The 17,104-nt window shown below is 37.1% G+C and overlaps 1 protein-coding gene across 1 annotated transcript in view; it reads right to left on the reverse strand.

The window, feature by feature from the left end:
• The window catches only part of LOC103719817 (nuclear pore complex protein GP210), a 53,625-nt gene that overhangs the window by 16,573 nt on the left and 19,948 nt on the right, over positions 1-17,104 (reverse strand). Inside the window, 16 exon segments of the mRNA XM_008809229.4 lie at positions 1,534-1,664; positions 1,765-1,827; positions 1,909-2,064; positions 2,304-2,423; positions 2,659-2,778; positions 2,896-3,042; positions 3,555-3,623; positions 3,700-3,759; positions 4,955-5,146; positions 7,521-7,583; positions 7,705-7,824; positions 13,055-13,332; positions 13,547-13,670; positions 13,840-14,450; positions 14,558-14,669; positions 16,892-17,040. Coding sequence (XP_008807451.2) covers positions 1,534-1,664; positions 1,765-1,827; positions 1,909-2,064; positions 2,304-2,423; positions 2,659-2,778; positions 2,896-3,042; positions 3,555-3,623; positions 3,700-3,759; positions 4,955-5,146; positions 7,521-7,583; positions 7,705-7,824; positions 13,055-13,332; positions 13,547-13,670; positions 13,840-14,450; positions 14,558-14,669; positions 16,892-17,040 — 2,515 coding nt within the window.

Here is a 17,104-nt window from a genome sequence, read left to right on the forward strand (position 1 = left end):
CCACAGAAAGTGAGGTCGCGGCTGCTACCCATGTTTCAAACGAAACAGGGGCCGGCCGCAACCTTAAAAAATTTCGTATTTTTAAAGTAAAGTCAACAAATCTCTCGCCAACTTTACTTAAATATAGTGAATTTTTTTAAGGCCGTGGTTGAGCCCTGTTTCATTCAAAATAAGGTCAGCGGTCACGGCCTCCCTTCCCGTGGCCTCCAACAGCCTCCGCCAAACTCCGCCGGCTCTCTCTCCCTCCCTCCCTCGTTAGCTTTCTCTTTCCTTCTCCTTCTCCTTCTCCTGGGATGGGGGCATCTCGATATTGTACCAAACTGGGACCAAACTAGGATGGGTGCTAGTACCAAGTCTTAAATCCTTGATTAGGACATTTCAGAATCTCAGTTTTTTGCCATGTCCGGAAACTTGAACACTTCATGACATTCCTTGACACTTTAAATCAGAAAATTATGAAATCATCATATGGTCATATCAACTTTTGGCTTTTATACCTAAACATTTAGCAAATGTTTTATGAAGTCTATTAAATGACATAGCAATTGATCCAATAAATTATACATTACATACATACATTTGTACATATTCTAGACAATACAGACATGCCCCCGTGTCCATTTTTTTCGGAGAGATTCCTTGTCCTACTCTTAGAACACTCAGACACTTGGCACTTGTACCGTGCGTCCAGGACCTAGTTAGCATTGGTACGACCACATGACCACTTTCCAGCATCCATCCCTACAGAATTGTCATCATTTGGGAACCAAGAGCGGTTGCCTGGCCAATTTATTAGAATTGAAGGGTTCTAAACAGGCTGATTTCTTTTTCTTCTCCTTTTCTCTTAGTCTCTCTTCTTCTCCCTGTTCTTTTCTAACTACTCTGTATTATTCTCCTGCTTGATCCTCTTTTCTTCATTCACTGATTCCCTCTTCTGATCCCAAAAGGGAAACACCAAATCAGGATTTTGCTGGGATGAAGGAAATTGACGATTAACCATAGCATACAAGGCTGTTGAGGGCTGAAATTGATGCTATGATGCTAAGAGCTAGAATTTTCAACATCTGTCATATGATATAAGAATGAGACACCAGGCCAGCAGTTAAAATTTGAAGGCACAAGAAGTATATATAAAGGACATGTGGTAGAAATTAGGAGTTCCCACTTAACATGAATGTAGATGGTGCTGAGAGCATGTTTCTATCAGCTCCCGAAGTTTTACATAACAAACCTCTCTAATATTTTCCCTGTTTCTTTACAGTTATAACCATGACTAGTTTACTATCGTTTCCATCTATGTTGCACAAATGAATATATAAAACATAGCATGCACATAACCAGAGAGCAATATTAATCAGTATGATAGTTTTTACTTTTACATTAAGATGTTTAATTATTTTTCCTATAAATAAGTGTTCAAATTGCTTGCCTGGAAGCAGAACATATAGGTTACTTCAAGTGATTAAAGTACTGCTTATGAAGAGGGGGGAGTGAGAGAGAGAGAGAGATTACATTCAGGTAAGTAATGAATACCTGCCAATCAAGACATTGATAAATCCAATATCCCTCTCATCTGAATAGCATGGATGGTCATTTCCTAAGCAAGATAATGAAGCTTTGTGCACATCAGAATGCAAAGATGCGGCTGATTCAAAACTCAACACCTAACACAAATGAAACAAGGCATCAGTCTACTGCCAATAACATATAACAGACAGAAATTGAATGTAGCAAAGAAAAATAAAAAGAAAGATATGTCTTGACCTTTTCATTCTCTACCATCCACTTGTAATCTCTACAGACCTCATAGAAGGAAAATAAATCTCCCTGATTAGTATACAGATTCATTAGTTAAAAATGGCCAAGGCAGTTGTAGATAAATCATGCTTTCAAAACAATGTAACTTGCCTCAGGAATGGCTGGAAAGACGGGCATCTTGCAACCAATGCAGAGCCGGTCGCTCTGCAGATTCAAAGTCATTGCTGATGGGATCCCCACTTCAACTCTTCCATATGCTTCACAAATCAAGATACCTCCATTCCCATAGATAGCTGCCTGGACAGTCTGATCATCAAATCAATGCAATTAGTACTGAAAGAAAACAGGAGCAGTACAATTACATAGAGTGACGAACTCCAGGTTTAGATAAGGAAGCACACATTAATCACACAGTATTAAGAAAAAAAGGTATTTACACTGCTATTAATTCATTATTGATTGACAGGCAAAACAAAATATTATTGCTAGAAATGAAGAAAATATACCCATGGCATCCACGATGAGCAAGAATACTTAGTACTTACAGCATTTCCTATGGAATTTGCAGAAAGCTTTCCTGAGGATTTTTGAACTACTGCGATTCCTTCATGCATGCTACCATACTCAACAGAAGCTCCAATTTTTGGCCCACCTTTCACAGTAAGCTATAAAGAAGATAAAAATTTAAAGAATCATTTTGAATCCAATAAATGGATATACAATTAATATACAATTATGATGATAGAAGTGAATGATATCATTTGCAGATCAGACAGAGCAATTTAGTATAGATCTTGCAATTAGTCTTTAGCATTCATATAAGAAAAAGTATAATGGAAAACATGTTATATGCATATCCATATACTAAATTACTAACTTGGGAAGTGAACAAGAAATTACCAAATAAGCAGCACCAGGTACAAGGTATATATACTCCGGATGTAATTTTAGCGGTTTGTAAACTTCCACTTTAACAAGTTGACTTAATAGTTCGTATCCAGATTTCTGCCTAACACTGACCTGAGAATTTCACACTTCATCAGGAAGCTGGAATCCATATATATATATATATATATAAAGCTATGTGATATGAGCTAATTGATAATGTAAGAAAAGGTCTTGACAACACAAACTTACATAGAGAGTTGTAATACCGATATTCAAAGCTCTAACTGAAAATTTTGGCCCAAAGACTACCCATTCACCATTTATTGGAGAATAGTTCTCGCTGACGAGTTCTAGTATGCCATCCTCGAGATGCACCTTAATTTTCATGTACATATACTACAAAGAAATTGAATATTAGCTTTAAAAAAAAAAAGCAAGAATTGCAGTCTATGAAGGTTTAGTTTCAATGAAAAATGCCAATAAATAATTGAATGAAGGATAATCAATAAGGTTTAGTATATAAATGGGATAAAGTGTGGATAAAGGTCTATTCTCCACAAAAAGGCCATATTTGCCTGCAATTTTATATGAGATAATTTGTTCAACAGCATTCACACCAAGGAATGACCCATTCCATAAGTACAGCGGAATTGGGTTGTCCATTATCTGTGTGCAACTTCACAAATCATTTTGAGTATCAAAAATTCTAATATATGTGAAATGAACACAAAACAGATTCAGTGTGAATTAAATCATTTTTTGACCACCTAACAACAAAACACACATGAAAATTTGCAAGGTTTATTCATACAATCCAAGAGTATACAAATTAACATAAACATGAAAATCAGGAAGAGGAGGGGGAAAAACTCTGTTAAATTATATACTGGGTCTGGAATCACAGATACCTGAGAAGAGTCGAAGATACATCCATCATGCATCCCTGCTACAATATCAAATCTTTCTGTGGTTCCCACCTACAAATAGCAGAGTAAAAGTCAGCAAGCATGCTTGTTGAAAATGAAAGCATTTTCAAAAGTAAAATTGATATACCATTAGGCTTAGTTCTTGTTCAGGAATTATCTTAATCCAGTCAACATCTGCCACTCTAACCTGCAAAATGTTGAATTTCCTGAGGATGTGACTAATGTATGGTAAATAATTCCTGCTAATTAGTGCATTCAAGATACAACTTTCAATTATAAACACAAAAAAAGCATAATGAATAACTAGAACATGGTTTAGAAATTATAGACCATTTACAGTAGAATACAAGAAATTTTCATGATGGTGTAAAATCAATTTAGCCAGCATCCACCTACCCAAAACTTGCCAGAAAGCCATATGAAAATTCAACTTACCAGCCTTTTTGACATTTAATATGTAGGACATAACTCTATAGCAAAGAAAGAAAAAACCTAATCATGTCACAGTTTGTAAGTGACCTTTCTCGACAAAATTTAAACATACCAAATCATAAACGTAGAGAGCCTCAGTTTTATAACTGTTAACTTAATCGCTTGCCGACTTTCATTAAAAACCGCAAAATTTTTAAGCCACGGCCGGACCCCTATTTCGTTCGAAATAGAGAAATCGGCCGCGGCCTCCGCCGGCCTCCCTCCCTCTCCCTCTCTCTCTCTCTCTCGCCCCCCTTCTCTCTCTTCCTCTCTCCCACGATCTGCGTGCCATCCGACTCGTGCCGCCGAAAACTAGTACGGTGCTTGGTACCGGTTCCGCCAACCTTGATTGGAGGTATATTATTGTATATGGGTATATATATTTATAAATGGACTTTAATTTAAATGCCTATGGTTAATAATATATTTTGGTTATACATTATTCTATCATATGGTTTGTCACTTTGTTGTGAAGATGTTAAAAATTTTAAGGATGTGGATCAATTACAATGGCCGCACCTCAGGGGGCATGATAACAGTGATACATAAGCAAATAAGAGTAAGTGTTCCACATGAGTAAATGATAACAAGTATCAAATTGGTGCCAAACAAGATAGCAAAAAGGACTATCACAACTTTGTTCATGTATAGAATTGCAGGTAGTGGCAGTACAATTAACAATAAGAAAAAACTTGGCAAGGTGAATTTAACAGCTCACGTTGGCATTACAATGAAAAGGGACAAAGGCCCCAACAACCAAAATGTTGCAATTCCATAAGTTGAAGCAAACAGGAGATAAAATGTCATAGATGCCATGCAGCATATTATCAAATATGATCTAGCTAAAAAGGAAAAGAACCAACTTGCTTACCAGAAATCCCATGAATGCACCAATCCAGAGTTTAACTTACCAGGGCAGAAGCAGCAGCAGGAGCAGAAAGCCCAACATCACGAACTGTCACTAGAGCAGAACCCAAACCTCTAGCACCAACAATTAATTGTGAACATTGTGTACTTTCAGGAGGTTGGATAATAAATGCAACTTGCGTATCATTTGTTACAGCATTTAGGAAACAGGTTCCCCCGGTGACTGACAGATTTACCTACAAAAGAATTAAATTAGTGTAAGAATATATGGAAACAGATGAATGCATTTAGCTGACCACACTAATATGTACAGAAGCATCAAGAACAGACCAATTAAAATTATAGCTCAGAAGGCCAGCACTTTTTTCTTTTGATGTAAAAGATGGTAAACTCATCCACCATTCAGAAGGCCAATATTTGACTTTTGAAAGTATGCAAAATCTTCAATTTTGTGGATATAATTAATGTTACACTACATGCAGAAAACAGGATTACAGATACATCAAAAAATAGGGTACCGAGTCTAGTTGAAAAGTGGTCCAAAGGGTTAGCAATAAAAAGATCAACAGAATTAATATGGACACTATGTGATAAGTTTTTTTCGATAGAAATATCATCTCAAGATAATTTAGTATATTATTCACCGGTCATTACTTTCTAGTAATTCTAAGATAATTGATAGATTCATATTTAATGTAGTTGAGATAAGGTAGCTGAGGGACCAAGAAATGGTAGCTTATTAATTTCAAAATTATCAAAAAAATACTAATACTACTAAATTCATTAGTTTGTTGCCTAACAATTCGGCTGAAAATGTCAGATGCAAAATCTTTAGCTGCTTGTATCCAAGGTCGGTAATCTTGACCCAAACCACTGGGTTCAGGGCGTACCAACCCATTTCGGACAGAAACGTAGATTCAGTTCAAAATAGGCCTCGAACTGGCCTAAATCAACCCGACCCTGAATCACCTTACCTCTTGATCACTCTCTCCCTCCCTCTGACATTTGACTAGGGTAAAGGTTTCAACACCACCTCCAATGATGACCACAACTACATGCTTCGCCCCCTCTCTTTCCTATCTTTCAGCTTTTCTCCCGAAGACAATTACACCGATGGCGTCACGCTCTCTCTTTCCTCTCAATTTCACTCTCCCAAAAATGATGACAACCCCAGCAACTTTGCCCTCTTTTTTTCGTCTAGATGACCCCGACATAGAGATGACGACCCTTGCAGCTTCGCCCCTTTCTCTCTTTTTCCCCCCCTCTCCTTCTCCCTCCCTCTCCTAGTATGCCTACACTACACAACCAGTACCATTCCAAACCAGCCGTTGGCCGATACTACCCCTGGTACCAATTCGGTGAACCTTGCTTTGAATGATTAGATAAGGTAAATATAGAACCAAAAATAGTAGCTTACTAATTTTTTAAAAAAAATATCAAGAATATGCTAGTACTACTAAATTCATTAGTTTATACTTAAATACCATAAACTTTAGTCCAATTTCCCTACACATCTCAAAAAGGTTTGCAAAAAAGTAGGAAAAAATACTGATAAACAATTTATTCTATTATAAAATGAAATTTAGCTCATGTACAAGTCAACATGGATGATCCTAAGAGAACCTGGATTTAGAGCAATTCTATAATTGATTTCAAAAAAAAATCTAAATTGAGAGTAAAAAGGCCGACTAGTGCACAAGGCTCCTGCCATTGCGGGGTTTGGGAAGGGTCAAATGTACACCGCCTTACATCCGTGAGAGGTTGTTTCTATGTTTCAAATATGTGACCTCTTTATCAGAATAAATTCTAAATTGAGAGTACTTGGCTGAATAATTTTACTTCGAATTAGATTAATCCGTTGGTAATAATTTTTTTTATTAAACTCAAAATAATAAAAAAGAGAATTTGCTAAAGTGATGTAAAGATTTAAGTTTTACAAAAAAAAAGGGTTGTTGGTTTTCTAAATTTACAATGGTTAGGAAAGCTTGTTTTGTTGCCTCTGCTTGCTCCTCTCAATGCATGTTGTTTCAATTGTTTAAGCTTGACATAGAATGGGTTGTTGGTTTTCTAAATGTAGAGTGATTTGGGAAAAAAGATTACTTTGTTGTTTGTGCTAGTTGGCCTCAATGCCTGCTGTTTCAGTGTATGTTGTTTCTTGTTAATCGATCTGGTATACAGAACAGATACTTCTCATGGAGGAGAGGTATTTTGTCCTCCTTGTAGGCTTTCTACATATAAGAAAAATTTGGATCTCAAATCCACTTTTCACAAAAAGGGGAAAAAAGGAGGGGATAGGGGGGTCACTTGAATTGCTTAAGGATTTCAAAAGCTAATATGTTTCAAAAAGTCCAAGAATTTAATTCCAAGATCATCTCACTCAAACTATGCGGGGGTACAGGCCTTTGATAAAAAGACCTAAGAATTCTCATGTGAAGAAAACTTCTAAAAATCACAAAAATGGAATTCTGTTTTAAAGACTAAGTCCTAGTTTCCATTTGACAAGTTTTTAGCTGTGCACATAGGTTGTGGATCACAAAAAGTGTTTTTCTTTATTTCTAATTTCTAAAGAAGTGAAAGATATGCAAGGATAAAGAATAAAGAGTTAAATACCTTTGCTTCGGGATCAAAAAATAATAAGACAAACTCTGGTATAACTTGCAAGGAAGAAACCAGCTGTAATACACCAAGCAATGCCAATAAGAGCCCCAGAAAATTGAAGCAAAAGAATAACCAAAAATTAGTATAGAAATCCAAGGGAATCTACCAAATTAAATTGCATATATTTTCAGTATACCTGCAAATGGATGGCATCGGTGAGAGTAGCTTCTGCTCCTTCTAGCAATGAAAATGCTTTTTTATAAAGATGACTGGCCATGGTTTCAGGAAAATCAATTACTGAAGCACGAACGGTACACTGGAAAGTATTCAAGATATTAGTGAAATTTAGCGTTTGAACATCCAAATAAATTCATTATGATATGAAAGTGAGAAAAATGCATGCCAATGTAGGATGTGGATTTAAAAAAAGATTACAAGCCGTAACAAAAATTCCATATATATGCATAAGGACAAAAGAAATGACAATTGTTATTAAATAACTAGTATTTTGCGAATACAAGGTCTGTTGTGCCAGTACCGGAGCCCGTACCGGTCAGCCGGCAGCACAGTACGGTATGCCCCCATGCCGTTCCGTACCGGGCCCATAACGACACAACAGAGAGGGCGAGGGAGCGGAAGAGGGATAACGCGAGAGAGGAAAAGAGAGGGGAAGTGGGGGAGGAAGGGAGAAGGAGAGGGCTATCGGAGAGGCCCCGAAGGGCCAGAGCAAGGGCTCCGCCCTTCGGATCCTTGTTTCGTTCGGAAACCCATCGCCGACTTCACTTAAAATTTTCAAAATAAAAAAGGAGCCCCGATGGACCCCTGTTTTGAACGAAACAGGTGTCCGAAGGGCATAGCCCTACTCCGGCCCTTCGGGGCCCCTCTGGCGGCCCTCCCTCCCTCTCCCTCACCCTTCCTCCCCTCATCTCTTTCTTTTCCTCTTTCTCCTTCTCCCTCTCCCCCCACCTTCCGGTTTACCATTTTAAATGCTGGAACTGTCCCAGTCCACCGCCAGCACGGCTCAGTACACTCCAAACCAAACGGTTCGGGACGGTTCCGCATTCCATGTATGAATGTATCTAACTAATATTGTTAGTCCGTAAACCATGCTAATATACTCGATGTAGCATTCAGAAGGAAAAAACCTAGACAACATCATGAGATATCATAGTTACTTCTTTAACTAAAACTCCTTTTATAACATTCACTCATTCAAGTAGATTTCCAGCATAAACTAATATGTATGGGCAACATTCATATAGTATCAAATAGTAGAATATGTATACATTGGATAAGAAATTGTATTCGTACTCATGCTCTACAATTTGAAAATTGCAAGTTGTACCAGATCATGTCTCCTGGACAAATTAACACTATTTATTCCCCTATTAGTTCTGTTCCTTTAGCAGGAGAGAAACCATGTGACTATTAAAGGATCACTTGCGACAATGACATTGAGTATTTTATGTGGCATGATTTCCTATATTGGAAAAAATCTTCTGAGAAGTGAGATAACAACCTTGAAATGTAAAAACTATCAGCTTTTACACATTCAAATTGTGTCTCCCTTGATGATTATATTGTCATGCATATAGCAAACATCTCTCTCATCACTTTCTTGGATTGCTTTCATTACTTCATGATTTTCAATGACAGATATGGAAGATCCATGGTTTTGTCTGCAGCTGAAAACAAAATATTTCAATTTAGTTGCAATGTCAAGTTCGCAAGCTGAAAATGAATTTACGTGACTTACTGTGTATGGGGTGTTCAAACTGCATTCTTCTTCTTTTAAAGAAAAATCTTTGAAATATCATCTGGTAAATCACTTTTACAAATCTTACAGTCCAAAAGAACCCATTTCTCTGTATTTATTCTTAAGTGTTAGGATGAACTTTCTTATAAAAATTTTGAGTCCCTCAAGATTAAAGGCTGTTAATAAATCCTTGTCTGCTAAATTATGTATCAACTAGTAATAAGCCCCCCAAAAAAAATGTATTGCATCAGCAATTCTCAATGGATGTCGCACTTTTGCAAGGATTAATGTACCAGTTCAAATGTGCCTTATCAACAATTAATACAGGCCAGCAGGTTAGCAGATAAATACCAGGCTGACATAGCTCTATCATCAGTACAAACTAGTATCACCGTGTGCTGTTGTGCAGGTCTATATCAGTCTGGTACACACAACAGACGCAAACTGATAGCAATACAGGCTTCTAGACTGTTTTTTCTTTTCTCCACTCATGTCCCACAATGTTAAACAACCATGGACTTCCCAGGACAATCCGAAGCTCTTTCTGTTTACTTGTTTTAAATTTATTGAGTACCTATAGGCCTAATCTATACCCCATTTTTCTTTTTCTTCAGGTTATTTGGGAAAAAATCAACTAAATCATCTGTTTAACATAAAATAAAATCCAAATGTTGAATTCTAAAAAAATTGTACCACAATAACCAATAAAGTATAACTCTGCTAGCAAAGGAGCTAGATGGAATTAGGAAGAATCTCCAAATGGTTCAGCTAGGAACAATTCCATCAGTAATCATAGGTTAAAGAAATTTGTTCTGCTGCCATGTCAACATGGTTAACTCAGGAATGATTAATACTATTATGCATATAGTTCATTTTTCGATATATATTAAATAAATTATATATATATATATATATATATGAGGATAAGATCAGATTAAACATCCAACATATGTACATGAATCAAACAATTAGTTAGTAGGTGTGCACCTCCATAATGTTTTTACCCCTTTCATGAAATTTTTATGCACTAGGTGGTGCAACACCTGTGGCCGTGGGTCATGATCTATGTCTAATGCAGCACAAGGTGTAGCTAGTGGGTACTATGAGTAGCTAGACCATGCCAAGTATCGTAGGAGCCAGCAGATTTGCGGGCAAAGAACTCTAGCATGTTTCCATTAAGGACAATATTGAATTTTAACCACATTTCCATATCTGTAGTAGAATAACTCTAGCATGTTTCCTTATCGTCAAGTCCAATTTTGAGTATGATCCTGTATCAGGTTTAATGCCCGAATTAGGGTCAGAGGATCATGTTCTATAAATATACATCTAATGCATAGTAAGGAGAAGCCCTTTGACATATTAATAATTTTTTTCGAGAGAATTTCCTTCACAAAGTGAAGGGTTCTTCAGTCATGTTTACTTTTTTTTTTGGTACACAATCATGTTTACTTCTATTTGTGTGCTAATCTCCAAAGTGCAACCTCATTGATCAAATCGCCCCTTCTTCCTTTTCCCACAGCGTCAATGTCCATGAACCATGAAAATATTACAAAGTACAATTACATGATGACAGACTACCAACTAGTGATAACACGATGCATACCCTGTCAGACCTCAACAAGCACAAGCATGTGATGAAATCTTTGATGCTTGGTTTTTTTTCTCTAAAAACGATGTGATTTTCATTACATGTGTCTTCTAATTCATCTCCACTTCTTCCTTTTATTGCTCTCCATCTCGACTATATAATGCAGCATAACCTCCATTATCAGCTTCAGTTATGAATACACAATCTACTGATGTTTAGCACATGAAATATTATCCTGGCTTTCTTTTTTCAGGACCTCCTCTAACTTTATGTAAGTATTTCTATCCTGATATAACATCATTTATGTTTGCTTGTGGTTGATTTATTTATATAATCGGTGTTATACTGCTCACCCTTATGATCCCTGTTTGCTAAAGATAGGACACTGTATATTGGGCACAACTAACAACTATATGTTCCATGTCTAATCCTTATTATCTGCTTGATGCCACTAAACAGCTTTAACAGAAAAGAACAATAGAAAAGCAAAATGATGCTTTAGAGAGGAATGAAGCATGGTCTGCCGTACCGGTCCGTACCGGCCTGGGACCGATACCGGATCAGCGTGGAATCCGGTACCGGTGGTTTATTGTTAGAGAACCGGTACGGGACCGGTTTGGACCAGTCCGGAACCGCTTCGTACCGGTCCGGGCCGCCACCGGTATGGCGGACCTTGGAATGAAGCTTGGAACTTGGAACTATATGCTCTCAATGTGTATACAATTTAATATAGAAGGATCCATACTTCAGCAAAGCTAATTGAATTATAAAATGAACAAGAGTAGGCTTTTGCAAGAGCCTACAGTAAGATGTAGTATTGACCATTTGACTCCTATCAGACATTTGGACCAAATGACCAAGAAAAATTTTATTTGTTTCATTCTTTCTCCTTCTACCTATAGAAACTGGATGATATTTTTATCCCAACCTGATGTTCAGAATCACTACACCTCATAGACATCTTTTATAGGGTGTACATGGATTTGCCTCTCAGTTTTTGACTTAATGGGCTGAGTGCTTTGCTATGTTGGTTAGAAGGGCCATTTGTATTTAAAGCAATTCCTTCCACCAGGTTCAAAAATCTTAGCAGTGTTTTACTATTTGTTGATAAGGAACACAGCTTTTATTCACCCAAATAAAAGGGCTGAACCTTTTCTTGTTTCCATTAATGATGACCTTCGTCATGATGAATAGATATGAATAATGGTTCAAAAAATATATATTGGGTGATGTCAAAAACCATGGTCACCTTCTTGAGGGTAAAGAATGCCCCATATCTAAGACTTTACCTTCCAATGTAAATATACCCTTGATATTCTTAGTGAGACATGAGGGCTTCGTTTCTTTTTTCAAGGCCATCTTTACATTAATGGAGTCCCAAATCATGCTAACGCTGTTAATATTGAGATGAAATAAGGACTGTTTTGACCTATCTTACTACATAATCAGCAAAAAGAATTGATGCCAATAACAAGGTTTCTAATAGACATAATACACACCACCCACAGGCACATGAATGCATATGCATAGAACATCAATCAGATGGTGAATGTTAAAGAATGAACATAATGGCTCTGATGTCATGTTAGAGAACCAAAACAATATAGAAATTTGACATTTAAGACAACCAACACATTACGTCCAGATGCAATTCAGGCACATGATGGAACTGCAACAAATCTATGCAAGTTACAACACAAACACCATGTAAGTTCAGGAAAAGGAAAAGGATGAGACAACCTTTAGAGCAAGGTCCGCCGTACCGGTACCAGTCGGCGTACCGGTGGCGTCCCGGACCGGTACGAAACCGGTCCCGTACCGGTGGCGTACCGGTGGCGTACCGGTCCGAACCGGTCCCGTACCGGTTCCGTACCGGTTCTTCAACAATAAATTACCGGTACCGGATTTCACGCTGATCCGGTACCGGTCTCAGGCCGGACCGATACGTATCGGCCCGTACCGGCCGGTACGGACCGGTACGGCAGACCATGCTTTAGAGTTTAGAGTTTAGACAGATGTCATATATTAATAATCATAAATCAAACCAGAATAAGTGAACACTTTTAATCTGTGCAAGCAAAATAAAGAACATCTAATACATCCAGTTTTAAAAAGTATTCAATAAACTTTAACACAATAAAGTAGATCTAAACTAGAATATTACAGACACAAGTCAGAGTGAAAATAATCGGAACTAACCAGTCCTGATACATTGTGTAAAACCAGAAACCTCTCCCAAGTGGCCTCAGATCTCTCAAAACTCTTAGTGTCACTCCAATGAGCCAGATCTTCACAACCACTCAGTTCCCACCTCAAGCAAAGAGACGATGAGTTTGCAAAAGCTCTTCCAGTCTTATGTATACCAATAGCTGCTAGCCGTATGGTACATCCATTGGAGACTATAACAGGAGCAGTTCGGAGTCTCCCTGGACCACGATCCGCATTGCTTGCAGCCTCTATGGTATCGAGTGTATTTACTGTTGGGGATGACAGCGGTTAACAAAATCAGAAGTTCAAAAAGATAGATAGAATGAAATTTCAATATATTTTTGAATTCCAGTAACAAAGAAATCACAAGATGCTTATGTTTAAGACAATCCACAGTTCAATACCAGGCTTATTACCATTACTATTTTAGAACCATAATCAAGGGACCCATGCAAGATACCATAAGGATACGGAAAATCATACCAGGTTCATTAGCAAGTAGCACGATGGATGAAGGAAAGCTACAAATTACAGACAATTCCACTTTTACGATAGCTGGCATAGGATGATCAGCACCAACTAAATTGCCACGTGAAAAGAGCAGTTTCTGTGCAGGAAAAGTAAATGGTCAAATATTAAATCTTCTGGAAGAAAAGGTCAAAATTATAAATCTTGTTTGATGAAAGATTGTGAAAGTTAATTACAATTGGAACTGGAACTGCTCTTCAAAACAAACTGGAAAGAGATCATAGGATTTCCCCCTTTCTAGAACTTACATAATTCCCCAATGCTTGACATAAAATTTTGTATTGTCTCCCACCGCTGGAGGATGCCTGCTGCACAATGACACCATCGACTACTGACAAATTTGGTTCACCAAGAATATTTACAGTTTCTACAAAATCAACCCCATGGTTCCATCTTTCAGGCCCTCCAAGTAACAGCACATCCATTCCTGATCCAGGAACAAGATACAGCTTATCCAGACTTGTACTATCTGAATCCTGGATCCCGCCAAATATTCTAGACAAATCAACCCAATAACCACCAAATCGATTCCCATTTTCTGCCTGATAAGCAACAAGTGGGTAATATGCAGCTATAGGTGAAGCTGCTTTTAGAATAATTGGTCCATCCAAGAACTGAAAAGAAGACAGTGATTCAGAGGACAGCGTTGCATGCAACATAGCTCGACCAGCACCAGAAGCATACAAATATGTCCATGCACAGGGGTAACCATATAGTGCCTTAGAGCCCTCATTGTGAGGCAGCATATCTGAGGTCCGTGCCTCCCATGTTTTATCGATTACTCTGAAACATTCGCTTTCAGAAAACAGTTTCCACCTCACGAAAGAACTAAAAGCATCACATCTGTGAAAGTAGACACCTGCAAGACAGAAGATAAATCTATTAAGAAAAACAGGAAAACATAGTTCAGACAGAATAAAAAATGAAAGTAACGGAACTACAAAGCAGTTGACAATTGTTCAGCACCAGTTGATGTTTTTAATGTCACAACAGCTCGCATTTCTGTTCCTACAGCCACCTCCACAGGAAAGATTGGCAGCATAACCATAGAAGAAGGAACGGAAACTTCAATGACCACCTATGCATGTCAGAAGAAAATAAAGTAAAGCATACAAAAGCAAAAGGAGTTCATTTCTTCCATATATAATATGGACGGAATAATGCTAATTGTGCGGGGGTGGGAAAGAGGAAGAGAGAGAGAGAAAGAGGGGGGGGGGGGGTTTGGAGAGGGGGGGAGTTGTTTGTTTGGGGGTTGATTTACAACACATGGTAAGGGATAAATTGCTCAGGACAAGATCAAGGGTAATTTAGTTAGCATCTCAAAGTATGGAAGGGACCACAAACTATGGTAAAGAGCATATGAGTTATCACAATCTGCAAGAGGTACTAAAAACAAAGATCTTGAGTTGTATATTTGAAATTAGCTCAATTAGCAAAAAACATGCTCAAAAATCCTTCAAACAATACCAGAAAGCAGTAAAGAGACCAACATACAAGATTTTACTGATATCGTAACACTAAAAATCTTAACTTCTGTGATCAGAGTGAGAATGTTGGTATAAGTACTAAAAATGGAGCTGATAATAAGATAGATTAGATATGATGCCATCAGCCGAAATCATGTGGTCTGCAAACGCCATAGCTGTTGATGGCACATTGTCAATAAAAAAACTTAGCATACTTATCCTGAAACTTATCATAATGAGGCCAAATAAACGGAGTAGTACCATTTGTTTTACTTTTCTGTTACCACTGGAGAATTAGTAATTATCCAGAATCAAACATTTTCTTGAGCTACAGTGGGTTATGAGACTCTCTGTCTCTCTATCAATGCCAGTGAAGCTTCCTCATTGATGATTTAATTTTCAAATCAGTTAAAACGATTTTCACATCCTAAATATCAAACTTATCATTTGCATTCTATTTCTTGTTCCTCTTTTGCCTCTTGTTGCACTCCTCATTCTTCTTCCACTTACTTATTAGATTTTTCTATTATCTGCTTCCTGTTTTCTTATTATTTTTTCCTTGAATTTGTCCTTTACCTATTTCTCTTTTTCTATTCTTCCTTCTACTATTTCTTGCACTTTCTTAAATCTTAATGCTTTCTCTTTTCTATTTTGCTTTCAGTTTGACTTTTCTCTCTTCTTTTTCATAATTTTTAATTTTCTGTGTTCTCCACTCTTCTTCACAATATTCTTTATTCTTCTCTGTTTGTCTTTCTCCTGCATGTCCCATCCAACCTCTTCCTCTTCTCTTTTTTTTCTGATTTTCCTTCAATGCTAGCGACAAGTATGGGTTAAGGAGAATATAAAATACTTCCATCTCATTCCCCTTTCCTCTTAAGTGTTTATAACATGTGTCAATTAATGTTATTAAAGCTAACAGAGCCGATACCTCATCCTTTAGATACTACCATGTGTTTATGCCTATGTATCTTATCTTTTAACTTCTCCTAAACCTCAAAAGCCACTGCCTTCTTTTTTCTATGTCATCTTCATCTTTAGAGTAGATGTGCATGTGAAGCCATTGAGGATAAATAATGAAAGAGAATTAAATATTAGCTTCGTTATAGACAATTGTGGTACATTATGAAAATAAGCACGATGAAAATTAGCATGTGCTGGAAGGGTGTGCTGTGGCATCAAACTAAGATCCCATATGGTATTAATGTTGAGTCATGTCAACATGGGTTCCTTAACATACATTGCTGTGTCCAGGGATCATAGGATTAAAAGGCACCTATAGTTTACAATGTTTTTTTGAACAAAAATCATTTAGTTGACTTAAGTGCCAATAGCCACAGAGTACATTATGACTAACAGGCCTTAATACAATTATTGGGATAGTTTTTTTCTTCATCATTTCCAGAACCAGTGCTACATGCTTTACAAAAAATGAGAAATAATATTTGAAACAAACCTATGGTACATGTCAGCATATTTAGACTCCAAACTTGAGAATTAGTGATGACAGATTACATTGCAGTGTGTCTAAATGCTGCTCCGATGAGAAAATACTCCAAAACAGAATCTCCAAAAAAGTGACATTATGAGAATAACAGTGGAGCTCTATAAGACGCATGATTATCTTTTTGCATATGTCAACAATCAGATAATATTCAAAATATTATTAAGGTATGAATTTTCAGAAAAATTCCATGATCAAGCAAAGTCCACTTCATCGAGAAATAATTCTGGTTTTCCGTTAGTGACAAGATACATTTAATGAGTATAAAGGTCAAAAATTTTAAGTAATATATGCTTTTAATAGACAACAGATTTAATAGAAAGATGAATATACCTCATCATAATTCATTGAATCAAAAACTGAAACCACCCTAATTATGACTTGACCAGGCCTTTTAGCCTTCACAGCCCCAGAAGCAGATATTGAAACAGTTGCCTTGTCCGAAGAAAACCATTTATAATCTTGCAATGTTTTGTCACAACCTATAGAAGATGGTGAAAATCAATAACTATTATAGAATTGATCAATTATAGCATAATGTAAAAG

The sequence above is a fragment of the Phoenix dactylifera genome, chromosome 11 (genome assembly GCF_009389715.1).
Source record: "Phoenix dactylifera cultivar Barhee BC4 chromosome 11, palm_55x_up_171113_PBpolish2nd_filt_p, whole genome shotgun sequence".
Lineage (NCBI taxonomy): Eukaryota > Viridiplantae > Streptophyta > Magnoliopsida > Arecales > Arecaceae > Phoenix > Phoenix dactylifera.